Genomic DNA, 19,342 nt, shown 5'->3' with positions numbered 1-19,342 from the left:
CAGTTCTTCCTCCAGAGAAAAATAAGTTTTCTCTTCAATCAGATTCCTGCACTATCGCTGCCTTGTGTTTGCCTGATCAAAAGGCATCTTTAGAGGTAATAAAAAAGAAACCCTCTCTTCAACATGACATTAAAGGCTGCTGTTCCTCCCCCCACCCCCACACACACACCAAGTAAACTACACTGGCCAGCTCCCTAGATGTATCCCATTTGGGGTGTGCAGGGAGGGGGGGGGGGCTGGAAGTGTCAGGTTTGGCCTGAATAGCTTCTGACATACTTTGAAAGCAAGCCATCCCTTGTGCAGCCACACACAAGTATCAACCCGTTTCCTCTTCCATCCGCTGGAAAGGAGTCGCCACTAATGTGCCCTCCAAACACAAACTCCACCACCAAACACCCACATTTCTACCCCAGTCAATGGGACCCGGGGAGGGAAGTTTCCCAAACAGACCCCAACGCCTTTGGGGGGAGGGGGCACCACGAACCCTCCAAGATGAGAGTGGAGGTTTTGGAAAAGCCCAGAACTGGAGGGAGAAGGATAGAAGGGGTTAGGTTAGTGATAAAATGGGAAAGGATGGAGGGGAAAAGGATAGAGGGGAAGGATGGCGGGGGGGTGCTCTTTCCTGGCACTGCCACCTTTTGCGCCAAGTAGATCAACAAGACAGTGCTCTCTCCAAGCGCCTTCCTTGTTGACTCTCTCTCCCCCCTCTCTAAGAGGCTCCCAAGGCCTAATTTAACCTCCCTAACAAGAAAGAAAGAGAGTGAGAGAGAGAGAAAGGAGGAGGACCGTGTTTAAGGGGGAGGAAGGAAGCTTGAATCTCTGTTGCTCTTGCTGCTGCTGCTGCTTCAGGCCTTGCTGGGCTCCGGGCATTGGAGTGTTAGGCAAGTGCCAGCCAGCCAGCCATGGGCAGAGAGGGGGAAAGCAGGAGGGGGGAGGGAAGGGAGGCGAGGGGGTTTACCTGCAGAGCGCCGGGGAGCTTGCTGCTTTCTCCTCGGCATGCTGGTGTTGCCGCCGTCTCTTCAGCCGCCCTCCTCCTCCTCCTCCTCCCTCCTCCTCCGCCGCCGCTGGAGAGTTTCCGCACAGGACTCTTCCAATCCCCACTCTTTTCATGCAGGAACACACACACACGGCACTGAGAGACTGAAGGGGGGGGGATCAGGAGCGAGGCGCGCAACCAGCCCCAAGCCGTGGCTCTCCTTCTGCTTCAACTTCTCCTTGCGCCCCGGGTCCAAAGCGAGGCGGGGGCCCAAAGTTTGCCGGGCTCTGCTCCCGGAAGCTGGTGCTGTTGTCCCGGGTGGGCTCCTTGGAGGCCGAGAAGGGGCCGGGGGCGAGCAGAGGGCGGCGAGGCGGGGACGAGGGGACCCCCCGCTTGGGCACGGCGAGGCCAGGGGTCGAAGCCTCCGCCGCTCCGCCACCAACTCGCTCAGGCAATGTTTTCATTGACGAGACTGGTCTCTTGACCTTCCGATGCTCCCTTTAGAAAAAAATAATAACAACAACAGCCACAGCCAAAACACACGCACGAGCACGCGTCCGTGTTGCCTCTCCTTCTTCTTATATCGGTGGCTTTTTTAATTTTCTTCTTCAAAGAAGGACAAAAAGTTCCTGGCCAAAACAAAGCTGTGGGTTGGCTGCTTAGAAGAGATGGACCAGGTGGAGAGGCTGGCCGCTCCAAATCCGTCGCCTTTGGGACCTCGTCTTCTTCTGCTTCCCTCTTTCTTCCTTCCCTGCTTCTTCTTCTTCTCTTCCCTCCACCCTTCTTCCTTAAGGACTTCTCTCTCTCTCTCTCTCTCCTGCGTCTTCTTGGAGGCGAAGGGAGCCAACGGCCGGAGAGGATTCAGACGCGCTTCCTTCTTCTTCAAAGCCCCCCCTTCTTTACTCGCCTTTCCCCCTCCAAGATCAAAGTCTCTCCAAGCGCAACTTTCCCGGCTTGGTTTGGGTGGTGTGTTTGGGTTTTTAAAAAGAGGATGACAAAACGAGAGAGCGAAAAGCTGCTGGCGGTTTTTATTGCGCCGGTCGTCTCTTTCTCATTGTGCAGCGAACGAGGTCGATCCTCGTCTTCCTTCTCCTTCTCCTCCCATCATTTCATCTGAGCCACCAAAAAAAAAAAAAACAATCTTTTTTTTAAAGGAGTAAAGCCTCCATACATACAGATCACACCGGATGGGAAATGTCAGTCACTCCTCTTCCTCCTCCTCCTCCTTTCAAAAGAGTCAAAACAGTGGCTACTTTTCTGCCTCTCTCTCTTTTCCTCCCAAAGACCGCCGCTTCTTCTTGAGGCTAGAAACGTGGGTGATTATTTTGGTAAAGTTGATCTGGAACAGGAAAGAAACAAACAAAAAACACACACTTAGATCGGACCCTAACCCCACCCCCACGCGCGCGGAGTGTGTGTGTGTGAAAGATAGCGAGCCAGTCACGGGTGGGAGATGAACGTGAACTCTCCCCCCTTTTCAACTCCTGGGAGAGAAAAGAGAGCCACTCTCCCTTCTCTTCTCTTTTCACTGAAATATAGCCCACATTGAGATCCCAGAGCTTTCAGACAGTCTCAACTGATAGACAGACACATCGAGCTGCTTTTCCTGCTTCGGATTTTTTTTCCTCCTCTTTTTTTTTTTTTACTCCTCCTCTTCTTGCCAACGTCACCCTGACAATTACAAATAGGTCTCAGACAAACCCATACCTGTCAATCTTTTTAATTGCTTTGTTTGATTTTTCTCTTTTTCTAGTGGCTGGTTTTGTTTCGCAGGGCTTCAAATTACGACCCGTCTTAATGATTTTTAATTTTCATGAACCCCCTCCCCTCAAGAGGAAGAAGAAAAGCGCAAGGATTTGTTATAGTAACGCTGAGTTGGGTACAGTATGTAGTGTCAAACACGTGTACTGCACAGCTGACTAAGTGCCAGGAGTTTTTCTTTCTTTCTTGGGGTTTTTGGCAGGGAGGGAGGGAGGGGGGAGTAACACTCTCAAAAATAGAAAGTTCTGTGCCCCCCCCCCATACCCTTCAAAACTGAAGTAAGAACTACATTGCTGAATCCATTGATGGCCACTTGATTCAGAAAGATTTGAATGAAAAAGAGAAGTGATCCTCCTTCCCAAAATAAAACTGTGGTTACAGTGCAGCTTGGAGCAAAGGGTGACTTGATGTTCTCCCTGTTATTCATAGTTATATGCAAATAAATTTATAGATCCATGCAAATAAGAAATGGAATGTCTAACAAAATAATTGTGCAAATAACTTTTTAAAACGTGTTAAATAATCACAATCCTGTATATTTTATATATCCATGTATAATTGGTAACAAAGCTTATTAGGCCCAGCAGGACTTACTCCTAGGTGAATGTCTGAAGGAATTCAACCCTAACATCCCTTGCTCCTCAGTTTGTGTCTGCACCCAACACCAATGATGCATCCACACCAGGCATGGGCAAACTTGGACCCTCCAGGTGTTTTGGACTTTGACTCCCACAATTCCTAACAGCCTCAGGCCCCTTCCTGAGGAAAGGGCCTGAGGTTGTTAGGAATTGTGGGAGTTGAAATCCAAAACACCTGGAGGGTCCAAGTTTGCCCATGCCTGATCTACACTGAGGAATGAATGCAGTTTGACACCACCTTAACTGTCATGACTCTATCCTATGCAATCCTGGGGGGTTTGTGGTTTTTTCAGGTACCAGCACTCTTCATCAGAGAAGACTGAAGGCCTTGCAAAACTATAACTCCTATGATTCCATAGCACTGAGCCATCCATCACAGTAAAAATGGTACCAAAGGGCATTAATTCTACAACTGTAGATACACCCTAAGTCAAGATTGGCAGGTTTGGTTTTTAAAAAAAAAAAAAAAAAAAAACCTGGCTAAACACCATCTTTCCAAAAGCAACTCTGAACATTGCAGAAGCTTGATTTAAAAGCACTGTGGGAAAACCTTTCAGCCAATAAATCAGTGGTTCCCAACCTGTGGGCCACGGCTCACTAGTGGGCTCCAGTCCTAAAATAAGGCTGAGATCAGTGGTCCTCAACCTGTGGGTCCCCACATGTTTTGGCATTCAACTCCCAGAAATCCTAACAGCTGATAAACTGGCTGGGAGTTGTAGGCCGAAACATCTGGGGACTCACAGGTTGAGAACCACTGGTCTAGATTATAAATATGGTTTTCAGTGGGCAAGCAGATGGCAACTACTGGATGGCATATATTCTGTATCAGAAACTAGAGCTGATATGGTCTACCCACTGCAGCTTTCTGAATCAGTACCCCAAATAACCTGGCTGCCCTTTTGGTACTAATGTTGGAGAGTGGTCCTTGTTCAAAAAAATAAAAGGCTGGGAACCACTGAAATAAATAAATGGCATTATTATTGAACAGCAGAACTATTGGAGGATGTCAGTGGATTTTAGCTTTGCATCTACACTGTAAAACCACGTAAACCTACAAATCTCGTGATTTCCTAGGACTGAGCCCTGGCAGTTCAAGTTGGGTCAAAGGGCCCTGTCCTACATTCTAAGGCAGAGAAGGCTAAAGACCTGGTAAAGCTGCAACTGTCAGGGTTCCACCGCATTGAGTCATAGCAGTAAGTGTCGAGCTGCATTCATTCTACAGCGTAAATGCACCCTATAGGGTGATATAAAAAATCCACAGGGCATCTGAACATGCTCAAAGGTCACACAAATATCCTGGGAGGAGGGTGGCCTAAGATAGAGCACCACATCTCCCACAAAGAGGCTTCGCCAAGAGCTGTTTGTTCCTCGATCGCCTTTTCCTCGCCTTGCAGGCACCGCTTGGCTCTGGGTTGATTTGTACCTCCTTACGAGGAAGTGAACGTTTCGCCGCGGAAGGGGAGGGGCTTCGCTCGGCAGCCGCCGCCGGCGCCCGAGAACAACATTAGCGCCAGATTAGCTGCCACTTCTTCTTCTCTTCCTCCTCCTCCTCCATAAACCCTTGCCTTGTATCCCACCCGAGTTGCCTTTTGGGGGTGGATTTTCCTCCATAGAGAGCTACTGCAAAAACAAGGGTTGGGTGGGTGCAGAGAGAGAGAAGAAAGAAACAGAGAACCGGTGGAATAGATCCAGCCAGAACCTCTCTCTTATTACGCAGGTCACTCACACACGCAGATGGGGTGGTTGTGGGTTCGTTTGGCTATTGTGCAATGATTGAGTTTTTTAAAAAATCCACCTTTTTTTCTTAGCGGAGGGGGTGAGGGTTAAGCAGCGTGATTTGACGTCTCGCCCAGGGTTTATTCCCTTGGCTTTGCAAAGGGAGTCTCTCCTTCTCTTGAGGTTTTGAAACAGAGGCTGGATGGCCATCTGTCGGGAGGGCTTTGAAGGTATATTCCTGCCCGGACTGGAGGGCCCTTGCGGTCTCTTCCAACTCTTTGATGTGATTGTGGTTCCAGCTTATCAGCCACTGCAGGAAGATTTCTTCTGAGGAGGCTGAGGGCGGGGAGGGGGGGTTGCTTGCTTTTTGGTCTTGACGGTTTACTCCAGTGGCCCAAACCAGCCCAAACCTGTCTCTTCCCGGAGCCTGGGCTTGAGCTTTGCCCGCCGGAGGGAGGCTCCTCCTAAGCAAGGCTGGGAGGGACAGGAAAGGGAAGAGCGAGGAGGGGGAGGAGGAGAGGCGAGCCTTGCCATGAGCAGCGCCTTGGTGAGGTTTTGGGGAGCTCCTCGGCGGCAGCTCCTCGGCGCTGCTTGCCGCCTGATCCACCCTCCTTCGCCCGGCGCCAGGCGCATCGTGGACATGTCCTACTCGCGGCAGTTTCTGGATTTCCAGGGCTCCAACATCCCCGCCTCCATGAAGAAGGTGGTGGTCACCAAGCTGAGCTCCGACTTCCGTGAAGCCGCCACCCTCCACCGCGACGTCCCAGTGCCTCTCCCTGGAGACGGAGACCTCCTGGTCCGAAACAGGTGAGTGGGACAAGACCGGTCCTTTCTGCTTTCCCCCCTCTCCTTCTGGCCCCTCTTCTTGTCTTTTCCTAAATGTCCAGCATGGGGAAAGGGCGAGAAGCCCCTTTCCCCTCCAAGTTGCAACCCTCAAAACTTAGGACTCTCTCACGAACTTGGCTTTCCTTCTCCTTTCCCTCTGGTCAGAAACAGGTGACAAGATCTCCTCTTTTCTTTCTCCCTCTTCCTCTGTCTTATCTTGTGGGTCTTCCCTGGTTCTTCCTCAGTGTTTCCCCCCTTTTCCTCCCCCAAACTTCTCTCTTTTTTCACACACTTGGCCTCCCCCTTCTTTCCACACACTCCTTCCCTTCTGGCCAAGCTGCACCAGCTGCCATCTGGCGACAGTGGCTTAATAGTGTTGTTTAGTGCCAGGATCCCACGCGTGTTCTCCCACTTGACTTTTGCGCTCCGATACTGCTCTCCCTTTAAAAAAGGGGGGGCGGATAAGAGATTGGATAGCCATTTGTCAGGAATGCTTTGATTGTATTGTCCTGCCTGGCAAAATGGGGTTGGACTGGATGGCCTTTGGGTGACAGATTGCCTCCCCTCCAAATCTGTCACCTACACTCTAGAGCAGGCATGGGCGAACTTCGGCCCTCCAGGTGTTTTGGACTTCAACTCCCACAATTCGGAATTGTGGGAGTTGAAGTCCAAAACACCTGGAGGGCCAAAGTTTGCCCATGCCTGCTCTAGAATGAATGCAGTTTGGCACCGCTTGAACTGCCCTAGAATCAAGGTAGTTGTCCAAGGTCTTTAACCTTTTCTGCCAGAGTGTTGATGCCTCACCAAACTATAACTCTCAGTATGCCATATCATTGAATGAACCATGGCACTGCCACCTGCATTCATTTTACAATACAAGAATACCCATCTCCCCTCCCATTGTTTTGTTATTCAGTGATATTGCCATTTACTTATTTATTGGCCCAAACATTGCGTTTTAAAGGCCTCCAGTATATTAGGAAAAAATGGTGCCTGTTCAGTCAAAGAATTCATTGAAGTATTTTCCCCAAATCTGCCCATTTTGACTTAGGATACCTTTAACAGTGTGGAATGAATGGGGCTTTCACTGCCAGGGCTCAATGCTGTGGAATCATGGGAACTGCAGTTTTACAAACTCTCCCAAAGAGAGTCGATAACTCCCCAAACTACAAATCCCAGGATTTCATGGGATTGAGCCATGGTTTTCCTCACCTAAAAAGAGACGAGCCACCCAAACTTCCTCTGTGGGGGGAAAAAGTTGCCGATTGACCCAGGGGACTCAGGAAGGGCTTCTCCACAGCCAGGAAATGGCTGCCAAGGAAGCCCCTCCCCGGCCTCTGATACGTTTGTGTCTGTGACACGGATCTACAACCCTGGAGATCTGTGTCTCCAACCCAGGGTGGGTTGCTTGTGGCTGTATTTTTTCTTCCCCTGTACTGTATTTCTACTGTATAGAAGTCAATGTGTGTGGTTCCAGTGAGAAAGGGAAGGAGGGGGGATTATTTATAGTCTTCTGTGTGTGAGTGTGTAGTGTGCATGTGACACACTCCAGACCTTGTTGCACAATGTTCAGCTCTGCCTAGGGCCCTCCCCTCCTTTCCTTCACCCAATCCTCCACGTCACAGACCTAAATCAGCAGGAAAACCCAGGATCTGGGGAGGCTCTGAGGCTGCCCACCTACCTTCTCCCCCCTCCCGCGCCACTCTTCCCCTCCCTTCTCCCGCAACAAAAGCGCGAGAGTGGGTGGGAATGTGGCCACCCTCCGCCTGACCCCAGTCTCTCGCTCAAAATGAAGATCCCTCTTTCAATTCGGGGGACATTGACTTTCCCAATAGGTCTCCTTAGCAAAGTAAAAAGTGTGTTACAATTATCAGATGTGTGCACGCGGGTATCCGTAGTCCCGCGTGGAGTGAAGACGTGACATTTTACCTTTAACAAGATATCCTGGTCTAGTTTGCTAATTCTGACCAGTTTGTTTATCTTTCTATGAAGTCTCCCTGATAATTCCCCCCTATAAACTGTGAGTTTACATACTAAGCCTGAGCTGTTTGCATATCCTTCTATAAAGTCTCCATTGCAAAAAAAAAAAATCCCCAAAGGACCTTTCTCTAAAAAGATTTGCACAATATTTTTCTCCCTCCCCCCCCCTCTTTTTTGCAATGATTCCTTTCCAAGGTGATACCATACCCTTTTTTAAAAAAGTTAGATTACAAAAAGAATCCCTTAGCATTAGTAAAAGGTGCGATTGTTAAATGCCTTTGTGGAGGAATGGGAAGGAAGGGGCTTTTTTTTCCTTCTTTCTGATCATGTTTAGAGTAGAATTCCTTCCTAAAATAAATGTTCCAAACCTACAACTGCTTCCTTGGCGGCGATCCAGAATAAATTGCCTTTCAATACGTTTAACCCCCTGGAAACTGATATGAGTAAACCGGATCAAGGGCAAGTACAGGGGATTAAGTGGATTTTGCATACACAGAGGTTCCTTCATAGGGGAGAGGAGCATATATCAAACCTGGATCTCTGAACCCCAGAAAGATACACAAATGTTTCATGCAATGTAAAACCCTCCCATGACAGAGAGAGGTGCTCTTCTTCGAGTCAAAGGTTTGACATGCGGGCTGTCACCAGAATATACTTTTGGGGGGGGGGGGGAATATATTTCGGAAGCATCGTGTTAAAAAAAAAAGATGTCCTGCGCTTTAAGACAGCAATAGGGAAATGAAACCTGGTTCGCTCTTTGGGTGATTGAATGGTTGTTATGTCCTCCCCCCCCTCCCCCTCCCTCATTCTCTCCCCCCAAGAAATTTGGAAAATTTATGTGTGCCATTTGTTGTGTGCTCAATGCAATGCCTTGCTGAGACTGGGTGGCCTTTTTGGGGACGTGTTTGTGCCTCTCCCCAGGCAGAGAAAGAGAGAGGGAGATATTTAGTCCGCTCAAAAACAAAAATCCATGTAGACACACACTTGAATTTGGCCAGGCTGCTTTGGAAGGAATCCCAGGGTTGGGCTTGGCAACTTTTGCATCCTAGGGGTGCAAACACTCCTTTTCACTCGGGGGGGGGGGGGGGACGGGACGACGACGACCACCAACCTTTCTAATCTCTTTCTTTTAAAACCTCACTTCGGACTCCTGCCTCCTCATTTATCCTGCTTAGCCTCTGGGTTTCTTTAACCCTGAAAAATAAACTCTGTTACTTGCAAGCGTATTGAGAGCAAAGAAGCAAAGGGAGGGGATCTCTGTATACTAGGGCTTCGGTGACCATATTTTGGCTACACCAAATGAGCAGAACCAATGGCAATATGCAGAATATTTTCCTATGTAAAAAGGACACAGTCAACTCAAGAGGTATAGGAGTAATATAGTAGCAGCGAGGAAACGTTGCACAAAACAACCACAGAGTATATAGAAACTCCAATTGGCTTCAGAGGTTTAAAGTCTGAACTTTGATTTTCTTCCCTTTTTTCTTTAGATGCTGCTAATACAGAACTCTTTTTAAGGACCAAAAAAAACCCTCATTTTTCCCAGGGCCCTTCCACACAGCCATATAACCTAGAATATGAAGGCAGAAATCGCACTGTATCTGCTTTGAATTGGGTGATCTGAGTCCACATTGCCATATATTCCAGTTCAAAGCAGATGTGGGATTTTATTCAGCTGTGTGGAAGGGGCCCCATTCTGACACTCCATTTCTAAATAGCTGGGGAAATATCATTCAAGCCTTGACTCCCAAAACAATATCCTTTGGGTGGATGAAAATACTTCAAAAAACAAACGTTTAATTTTCAAGAAGGAGGTGTGAGTGGAAGAGCCTTAATATTTAAAGGAAAAAGGGGGGAAACTTTGAGGAAGACTCAGCCTTGCCTCCGTTTCTATCTAGGAAGGATCTTCCCGAAATGGAGGTTTTATTCCCAAATGAGGCGTGAGAGGTGTGTGTTAGTCTTAAAAAGAAAAAGTGGCAGGTTATATGTGTCTTTTCCCCCCTGCCATAGGAAAAAAAAGAAAGTAGGTGTTAAAACTGCGAAGGAAGAAAGGAGGAATTGGAAGGAGGGCTTCTTTCTTATCTTTGACTTGGCGCGGAGCTTGTTTGGACGAGGCTACTAGTTTGTTTTGCTGGTTAGTCGAGTCTCTTGCTTCTTACCAGATTTTTTGTTTTTTCAAAAAGGAATAGCCATGTTGTTTCCTTTAAAGTAGGCCCTCCCTTTCTCCCAAACCCGAAGCTGTTGCTATAAATCAAGCGGGAGAAGAAGTCCCTCTGCAGCCATGGGGGACGGAGTGGACTTGAGTCCTATTTGTGTGGGTGGTGGGTGGGATTTTAAGAGTTTTTTACACACTCCTTTTGGAAAGTCGCTCAAATTTGGCAAAGCCTTTCTTTTCTAAAATAAAAGTACCCCAGCAAACTGAAGGAAAAGAGGAGCGCGCAAGGAAGGCCAGCTCGTTAGCTGAGTGGAAAAAAAGCGCAAGAAAGGCTTCTCAATCCAGACAAGTTGGCGAGCTGATCGTGAACTTGCCCTGACACTTGGAGCGAAAAAGCGCCTTCCACACTATGGCCCTTTTCACACAGCTAAATAAAACCTCATATTATCTGCTTTGAACTGGAATATAAGGCAGTGTGGACTCAGGGCCCTTCCACACAGTCCAATATCCCAGAATATCAAGGCAGAAAACGCCACAATGTCTTCTTTGAACTGGGAGCTCTTCCACGCAGCCCAATATCCCAGAAAACCAAGGCAGAAAATCCCACAATATCCCCTTTGAATTTGGGGGCCTTCCACACAGCCCCATAGCCTGAAATATCAAGGCAGAAACCCCCAATATCTCCTTTGAACTGGGAGCCCTTCCACACAGCCCTATGTTCCAGAAAACCAAGGCAGAAAATCCCCCAATATCCCCTTTGAATTTGGGGCCCTTCCACACAGCCCAATATCCCAAAATATCAAGGCAGAAAACAACACAATGTCTCCTTTGAACTGGGAGCCATTCCACACAGCCCAGTATCCCAGAATATCGAGGCAGAAAATCCCACATTATCTGAGCGTGGACTCAAGATAATCCAGATCAAAGCAGATATTGTAGGATTTTTTGCCTTGATATTCTGAGATATAAGGCTGTGTGGAAGGGCCCTAGGTTATCTGAGTCCATACTGCCACATATCCCAGTTCGAAGCAGATTTTATTCAGCTGTGTGGAAGAGGCCTGGGTAATCTGAATCCACACTGCAGTGTATTCCAGCTCAAAGCGGATAATTTTATTCAGCGGTGTGAGAGAAAATGGGATTATGCTCTCCCAGCCCCCATCTTCTCACAGTATCACCATTGAGCTGTGTAATCCGAGTCCAAACTGCCACGTATTCTAGCTCAAAGCAGAAAATATGGGATTTTATTCAGTTCTGTGGAAGGGACCCCAGTTCAAAGCAGACACTCAGGATTTTATATGGCCGTGTGGAAGGGGCCACCTAATCCTATGAGTTAAGTGTGCATTGAAGCCCCTTCCACGCAGCTATGTAAAATCCCATAGTATCTGCTTTGAACTGGATTATATGGCAGTGTGGACTCAGATAACTCAGTTTAAAGCAGATATTGTGGGATTTTCTGCCTTGATATTCTGGGTTATATGGCTGTGTGGAAGGGCCCTGGGTTGCCAGTCTCATTTCGGTGTGAACAGGCTGCTTACTTCGCTTGCTGTTACTGTATTTCGGTCATTATTATTATTATTATTATTATTATTATTATTATTATTATTATTATTATTATTATTATTATTATTTTATGTTCTGAAAAACCACGACGTGAAAGCACTGTCCTGTCCTCACATTTTCCGCAGATCCTAAGAAAACAGGATTTTTTAAAATAAGCCCCTGCTTACGTTGGGGTGGCTTTAAAGAGTTTTGGCTTAGAATGATTTACCTCACGACTCTCCAAAGTTAATAGTGTGTAGAGGAGATTCGTGGGTCTAGCCAGGAACTGAGACGTCTTTCGGTTTGGACGGCCAGGGTCTTTTGTAATCTGTGAGGTAAAAATGGCCTCCTGGTCTTCCTTCCTTCCTTGCTGAGAGGAGGCTGTTTTTTTTACCTCACAGACAAACCCACGCCTCTTTCCCTCAAGCGCTGTGAAGGCGTTGCGCGCTTTTTTCCAACTGAGGGGTTCAGGCCCCCTTCACACAGCTGCATAAAACCCCACGTTATCTGTTTTGAGCTGGAATATATGGCAGTGTGGACTCAGATAACCCAGTTCGAAGCAGATATTGTGGATCATCTGAATTGATATTCTGGTTTATATGGCTGTGTGGAAGGGCTTTGAAGGAGGGAGAAGATGAGGGCTGGGAGGGGATAATTCCCCACTAGTCTCTCCCATTTTTTTCTCACAGCGGCCCCTTCCACACAGCTGAATAAAATCCCACATTTTCTCCTTTGAACTGGAATATATGCAGTGTGGACTCAGATTACCCAGTTCGAAGCAGATATTGTGGATCATCTGCCTTGATATTCTGGGTTATATGGCTGTGTGGAAGGGCTTTGAAGGAGGGAGAAGATGAGGGCTGGGAGGGGATAATTCCCCACTAGTCTCTCCCATTTTTTCTCACAGAGGCCCCTTCCATACAGCTGAATAAAATCCCACATTTTCTGTTTTGAACTGGAATATATAGAGTGTGGACTCAGATTACTCAGTTCAACTGATATATTGTGGAATTCGCTGCCTTGATATTCTGGGTTATATGACTGTGTGGAAGGACCCAGAGACACATGCTATTGGGTGCTATTCCTGTCAGATTTCTGAGGTGATTCCTCACCATTTTTCAGCCTCCCATTGTTCAGAATAATGGCCAAGGGGTGTGTTTCTAGGAAGCCATCTCACAACATTGAGGGTTTGAACCAATTTCAGCCCATTTGAGGGCTTTAGATCTGCCCCCCCCCTGTTGGTTGGAACTGGGTCCGTTCTCTGTCAGCATCTGCACTGTGGAACTAATGCAGTTATCACTCCCATGATTCACAACTATTGAGTCCTTGGAAGTGTAATTTGGTGAGAGATCCACCCTCTTTGGTAGAGAAGGCAAAAGACCTTGTAAAACTGCAACTTCTAGCAATCCATGGCAATTCAAACTGCATCAGTTCTACAGTGTAGATGCACCCCCAGTCCTAAATCAGAACAAAACTCCGTCTCTTCATGGTTTTTTACTTCCATGGCACTGCTCCCAAGATGTGTTTTTAGGCCCATCCTGCAGAATAGGAAGGTAGCAACTACAGTAGACTCTCAGGACCCTTCCACACAGCCATATAACCCAGAATATCAAGGCAGGAAATCCCACAATATTTGCCTTGAACTGTGTTATCTGAGTCCACACTGCCATATATTCCAGTTCAAAGCAGATAATGTGGGACTTTATTCAGCTGTGTGGAAAAGGCCTCAGTTAACTGGCATTCATGGAGATTAATAGATGCCAGATTCATGTAATTTCTAGTATTTTGAGAGTTAGCACGAATAGGCCTTACTAATACCATATCCCATACTATATCATACCATAGACCAGGCATTCTCAAACTGCGGCCCTCCAGCTTTTTGGGCCTTCAACCAAACAGCTGGAGGGCCGCAGTTTGAGAATGCCTGGTCTATGGTATGATATAGTATGGGATATGGTATTAGTTAGGCCTATTCTTCGTGCTAACTCTCAAAATACTAGAAATTACATGAATCTGGCATCTATTAATCTCAATGGTCAGAATTCCTGACCATTGAACAAACTCGTTAGGGATTCTGGGAGTTGTAGGCCCAAACAGCTGGAGGGCTGCAGTTTGAGAATGCCTCCCATAGACTCTGGGTTGACTTGATATTAATATTGAAATACAGTAATTTAAATCAGATAAAGACACACTTAATGTAACACAAAGTTACATGTATTTTCATTTTTTATTCAAAGCATTATTTCTTCAGGTTTTAAGCTTGAGAGTTCCAGTTAACTGAGGCCCCTTCTACGCTGCCATATAAAATCCAGATTATTTGCTTTGAACTGGATTATATGGCCAGTGTAGACAGATAATCCAGGTCAACACTGATAATATGGAATATCTGCTTTGATAATCTGGATTATATGGCAGTGTAAAAGTGGCCTGAGAGTTTACTATATTCAGTTGGCTGGATAAATAATCCATTAGAAGATCATACACTCGGCCTGTTCTTGCAATAATGCAAGGTGGGATTTGAAGGAGGGTCTTATGTGCTATTCAATACTTGTTTGGGGATGCAATAGTAAAGCAATAGGAGGAGGACTGAAGGAATGAGGCTAGTGTTACAGCCAACTACCTCTCTGGTTAGTAATCTCACTGCCAGTAGTTATAACTGTGTTGGAATGTAAAGCAAGAGTTTTCTGTAGCATAGTAGCCCCTTCCAACCTTGTTTCTTTCAGCTTTTATTTCTCACAGTCCTCAAGAATACAGGACATGCATTTGGCCTTGGAATCTGCTTGCTTCCTTCCTCCTCTCTTTCACACACTCTCTCTTCCTTAAAATGGGACATTGGAGTTATGTAAATTAAACTCCAATGGATGGTTTTCTCTCTGAAAAGGTATAAATAGACTGAAGATATTCTTTGCTACAGATACAGACTTGATTGTGTGAAGAATTGGGAAGAACAACAGAAGTAGCAACTCTCTGGCCCTCTCTGAATATGCATATATTTGTAATTCTGAGTGTGTATCATATGCATATCTATATCTATATATCACATGCATTTGAGCACATTTTACTAATGAAGGTTTTCCTTAGAATTAGAAAGGACCAGTGCATTTGCTTTAATTTTGTCATTTCCCTTTCTGTGAGCTATTTCAAATTATAATAAATCCACAAATAGCTCTCTAGTTATGGCATTAAAATCAATTGTTCACATGTTTCCACACTTCTGCATAATTAAATGCCACATGATTTGTTTGTATTTGGATATAGAAGAAAAACTGTCAGATTGTTTTTTCTGAGAGAATCATCATAACAGTATTTTTGTTTTCAAGTTTCTACAGGGGGAAAATCTAGCTGCACTCTCCTTTGTAAAGATAACTTGGATTTCATCACTCCATTGCGGCATGTTAAATTTTTAGTGGATTTTCCAGACTTAGGTTCATTTCTACCTGCGTAGAGGTCAATAGCATTCAAATAATGCCCAAAAGTATTGTTCCCTAATTGTAGTCTTTCCCTTCAAGGTTGTTTTCAGTTCATTTGTTGTGAGTCATTTGTATACAGCAAAATATTTCAGTAATATGCAAATTAGTGCATCAAAAGGCAAATTTGTTACAGCCACTCCATCAATTTTCTTTAAATTTGCCTGCAGTAACACTTATAACTATCGACCTTGGAAAGGACATTGATGCTTTGTGTTATAATTAGTCAATAAAAGTGTTGTTATAATCTCAAATGTAAATTTGTTTCTAGAGTTCACATATATACTGTTTGATTACATCTATTGTTTTTTCTTGCTATTGGAAGAAAGTCATTCATTCTATAACTGATACTTTCTTTTATTCTTATTTTTATTAAACAGACAAAAGGAAAACTGCCTTAGTTGAAAATTTAATGTCACCTAAAATATGTTAGTAAAGTCTGATTAAAATCACACCAAAAAAAACTTGGGCTTCTTGCAATACTGGAGCTAGACTAATATGTACTACTGAAATCTCTTAAGTATAAGGGTTTGCTTATCACAAATAAAAGCTTTGTTCAAAGAAGAAATGGTAATACATGTTTGTTTTGTTTTTTCTAGATTTGTGGGCATTAATGCATCTGATATTAACTTCTCAGCTGGCCGATATTTAGCCGAAGTTAAGCCCCCATTTGATGCAGGCTTTGAAGGAATTGGTGAAGTGGTTGCCCTGGGTCTAAGTGCAAGCTCTAGATTCACAGTGGGCCAACCAGTGGCTTACATAAAATATGGTGCCTTTGCTGAATATATCGTTGTGCCTGCTAAAGAAGCCATCCCAGTACCTTCTGTGAAGCCTGAATTTCTCACCCTTCTGGTAAGTGGAACTACAGCTTATATCGGTCTGAAGGAGCTTGGAGAGCTGTCCGAAGGGAAGAAAGTTCTGGTGACAGCAGCAGCAGGAGGAACGGGTCAGTTTGCTGTGCAAGTTGCAAAGAAGGCAAAATGCCATGTAATAGGAACTTGCTCCAGTGATGAAAAATCAGGCTATTTGAAATCCATTGGCTGTGACCATCCTATCAACTATAAAACTGAAAATGTTGCTACTGTTCTTAAGAAGAACTACCCAGATGGTGTGGACGTAGTGTATGAATCTGTTGGTGGGAAGATGTTTGACTTGGCTGTCAATGCCTTGGCAATCAAAGGGTGTGTGATAATTATTGGGTTTATTTCTGGCTACCAAAGCCGTACTGGCCTTCCGTCTAGTCCGGCAGAGAACCTGCCAGCAAAACTGCTCTTTAAATCTGCCAGCGTCCATGGGTTCTTCTTAAATCATTACTTCTCTGAATACAAAATGGCAATGAAACACTTACTCACAATGTATGAAAATGGAGAGCTGGTTTGTGAGGTAGACTTAGGAGACATGTCTCCAGAGGGCAGGTTCTCCGGTTTAGAGTCAGTCTTCCGTGCTATAGATTATATGTATCAGGGAAAAAATGTTGGAAAAATTGTAGTAGAATTACCTCACTCTGTCAACAGTAAGCTGTGAAAACAGAACAATGATATAAATCAAAAGAGGGAAAATGGGCTCGTTATGCTTCTCGAAAATTAAAACAGTTTAATTTCTTTAAAGTTGGCAAAAAGACAGCATATTAAAATAGCATTTATGCACTAATAAAATTGTTTCCTTTCCAAGCCATTGTATTTTTTATAAATGTAATTTCTGATTGATACTCCTTTAAGCGGCAACACTGTATTTTTATCTGGAACTTTTGAATGAATTTATGATTAAGTTTAAACTGAATCTGAATGTAATTCGAATAATAAAAACTGATTTTATACATTTCCTCTATGACTGGATAAGTTAAGACATATGAGGCCTCAGTCCTACGCATACTTACTTGGATGTAAATCTCATTTACCTCTGGGGGTTTACCTTTGTGTACGCCTGGATGGAATTGCACAGTTACCACTTCTGTTTACACACTTACCTGAAAATGTATCTCAAGTAAAATCTGTTACTTTTTTATCATTTGTGTTTGAAATTATGGAGACAATCCACCAGGACATTCTGCTAAGCAATGAGGGAAGGAAAGAGGGCTTCAGCTAAGCAAAGTGGGTTTTCAAGAACTTACACAGGACAGCATTTTAGTGTGCATCTGCACTGAAGAATTAATGCAGTTCACTACCACTTCAAGTGTTATGGTGTAGAACCATGGGATTTGTAGTTTGGTGAGGCACCAGTACTCTTTGGCAGAGAGGGCCAAAGACCTTATAAAAATAAAACTCCTATGTTGCCATAGCATCTGTGGCAATTAAAAGTACCAAACTACATTAATTCTTCAGTGTAGATGCACCCCTAGTAGGTTTTGCCCAATAACTTAAATAATGAAAAAATCCACCCTCTTTTCCATGACAATTCCAAATGAGCATGTTCATTTTCCATGGTAGTCAAATTTCTTGTTAAATTTCTTAGTTATCTGGGGAACACATCTAATGGGGTACATGTTGATTCCCTTTGCTAACTCCATGTTATCTGATATATAGATATATTTATTTTACAGTGTTCCTTTCAAAAGTATAGCTTTGGCTGTATACATGCATTCAGTGAAGTAGTATTACTATCATGGCACATTCTGTTTATTGAAGTAATCTAAAATAGTAAATGACTGGATTGGTTGTCTAGAATGGCACCAAAGGAGAGCCACACTTGTTTATGCAAAAATATAATCTGGAATTATATTTTTGCAAGTTATATCTAAAGCATTTGAGTTGCTATTTCAAAAATATTTCATTGTGTTTTTGTTTAAATCTGTACTTTTCTACCAAGAAGTGAGTCCTATTGGTATATTGGGCTTATTCCCAGTAAATCATGGAGGTTTACAATATATTTATTTCCAGTTGCCTGGAATAATTTGACATGTTTAAGATTGCATCTGCCATGTTATTTTAAAAAACTCATATTAAAATATAGCTTCCTTTAGCCACCTTTTAACATTAGCTTCATATTACATGCTTGGGCTTTTCAGAAATGGGGACTTTAATTTAAATCAATGTATAGTACTTGAAAGCACATATAGAAACATAGTATGTTTCATTGTAGACGCAGTTGAATATGTACAAATCTTCTCAGATAGCTACACACATAAAATGAATTGCTGGAAGATACTATTCTTAAAACAAATTCCAGGGTCAATGTCTGCTTTTTCAGTTACTATCAGTATTGTTCTTTAATATCATTTATTGAGGTGAATTGATTCTTTTATGCTTCCCTAGTATAGCTCTTTTATTTCTATGTTACAACTCTTATCCAAGTCGTAGGGTTTAAACCAACTGAGCACCATTCACTGAATTTTGGATTGGGCTAGAGGAAAATTTTCTGAATGGGTGGAATTAATATATGTTACCAGTTGATCACACTGTGGAAACACTCTGGTTATGATGAAGTGTTTGGCTTCCATCTGTTATTTAAAAATAAAAGTAGGAGATTTCTCAAGACAGTATAACTCTTAAAAATAAAATTTATGTTCAAGACCTAAGGAACTAGAATTATAACTGCTCTGCAGCAAACATATTCCATGACTGAAGGCCATTTATTTTACATTGGGAAAGTTTTGTTACTGAGATGTTAGTTCTTGAACCTCACAACTGATTCCTATCATTTTGAGAGACATTTTCTAAACATCAGCATGTTTATATTCCAGTTGTAAATTCAAAATTAAGTATCCTGATTTCAGGGAAATCCACTTTAAAGCAGCACTTTGAGAGATTACAATCTTTGGGTGCATTTGTTTCTAGTTAAAAGAGGTGCAAATCCTATTAAGTTTTAAGAACACCCCAGCATATACAAGTTGAATAATTAAACTTGAGTCAGTGGCTCTAGATTTGACATTTAAAGGAGGCTTCCTATCAAGGGTACGTAGGTGTGTTGTGCCCAACACAAGGTCCATTGACAGTAATGATGGGATTCATCTGTGGTCTGAAACAAGTAATTTCTAGACAAGAATTTGAGATTATATTTTTAAATAATATTCTATATAATTACAATTGGTTAAAAACTTGTGACAATAATTAAGGGGCTGAGCAACATTTTCAAGCATTGTCTTGAACATATCACCAACCGTTTCATATTGTAATTTTATGCTGTACACAATAAGTATGTTGACCATTCACACACAGAGATTGGTGCTCATGAAAGCAAAATCCATAATGAACAAAACAGAGACTCATGCTTATAGGCATGCAGAGAACCGAAAGCTCAGAATTCACATGCTTGAAGCTTCCATCATGCATTTTTCTGCATATTTGCA

General features: G+C 43.9%; 2 protein-coding genes across 3 annotated transcripts in view; one reads left to right on the top strand and one right to left on the bottom strand.

The window, feature by feature from the left end:
- The window catches only part of TSHZ1 (teashirt zinc finger homeobox 1), an 84,951-nt gene extending 82,343 nt beyond the window's left edge, over positions 1-2,608 (bottom strand). Inside the window, exon 1 of one of the 2 annotated variants that reach the window (XM_060774971.2) lies at positions 959-2,608. In XM_060774971.2, the coding sequence (XP_060630954.2) occupies positions 959-998 (40 nt within the window). In that variant the 5' untranslated portion in view covers positions 999-2,608. The remainder of the gene's footprint in view (positions 1-958) is intronic. The other variant, XM_060774972.2, reaches the window with a different exon arrangement.
- A 2,218-nt stretch (positions 2,609-4,826) lies between these two features.
- PTGR3 (prostaglandin reductase 3) lies at positions 4,827-16,878 on the top strand. The gene is made up of 2 exons (XM_060774973.2): positions 4,827-5,898; positions 15,657-16,878. The coding sequence occupies exons 1-2, from the start codon at positions 5,624-5,626 to the stop codon at positions 16,579-16,581; spliced, it is 1,200 nt and encodes a 399-aa protein (XP_060630956.2). The 5' UTR covers positions 4,827-5,623; the 3' UTR covers positions 16,582-16,878.
- The last annotated feature ends 2,464 nt before the right edge of the window (positions 16,879-19,342 follow it).

The sequence above is a fragment of the Anolis sagrei genome, chromosome 4, assembly GCF_037176765.1.
Source record: "Anolis sagrei isolate rAnoSag1 chromosome 4, rAnoSag1.mat, whole genome shotgun sequence".
Classification (NCBI taxonomy): Eukaryota; Metazoa; Chordata; class Lepidosauria; order Squamata; family Dactyloidae; genus Anolis; species Anolis sagrei.
Note: the sequence above shows the minus strand (reverse complement) of the source record. Positions and strands in the feature narration are given on the sequence as shown.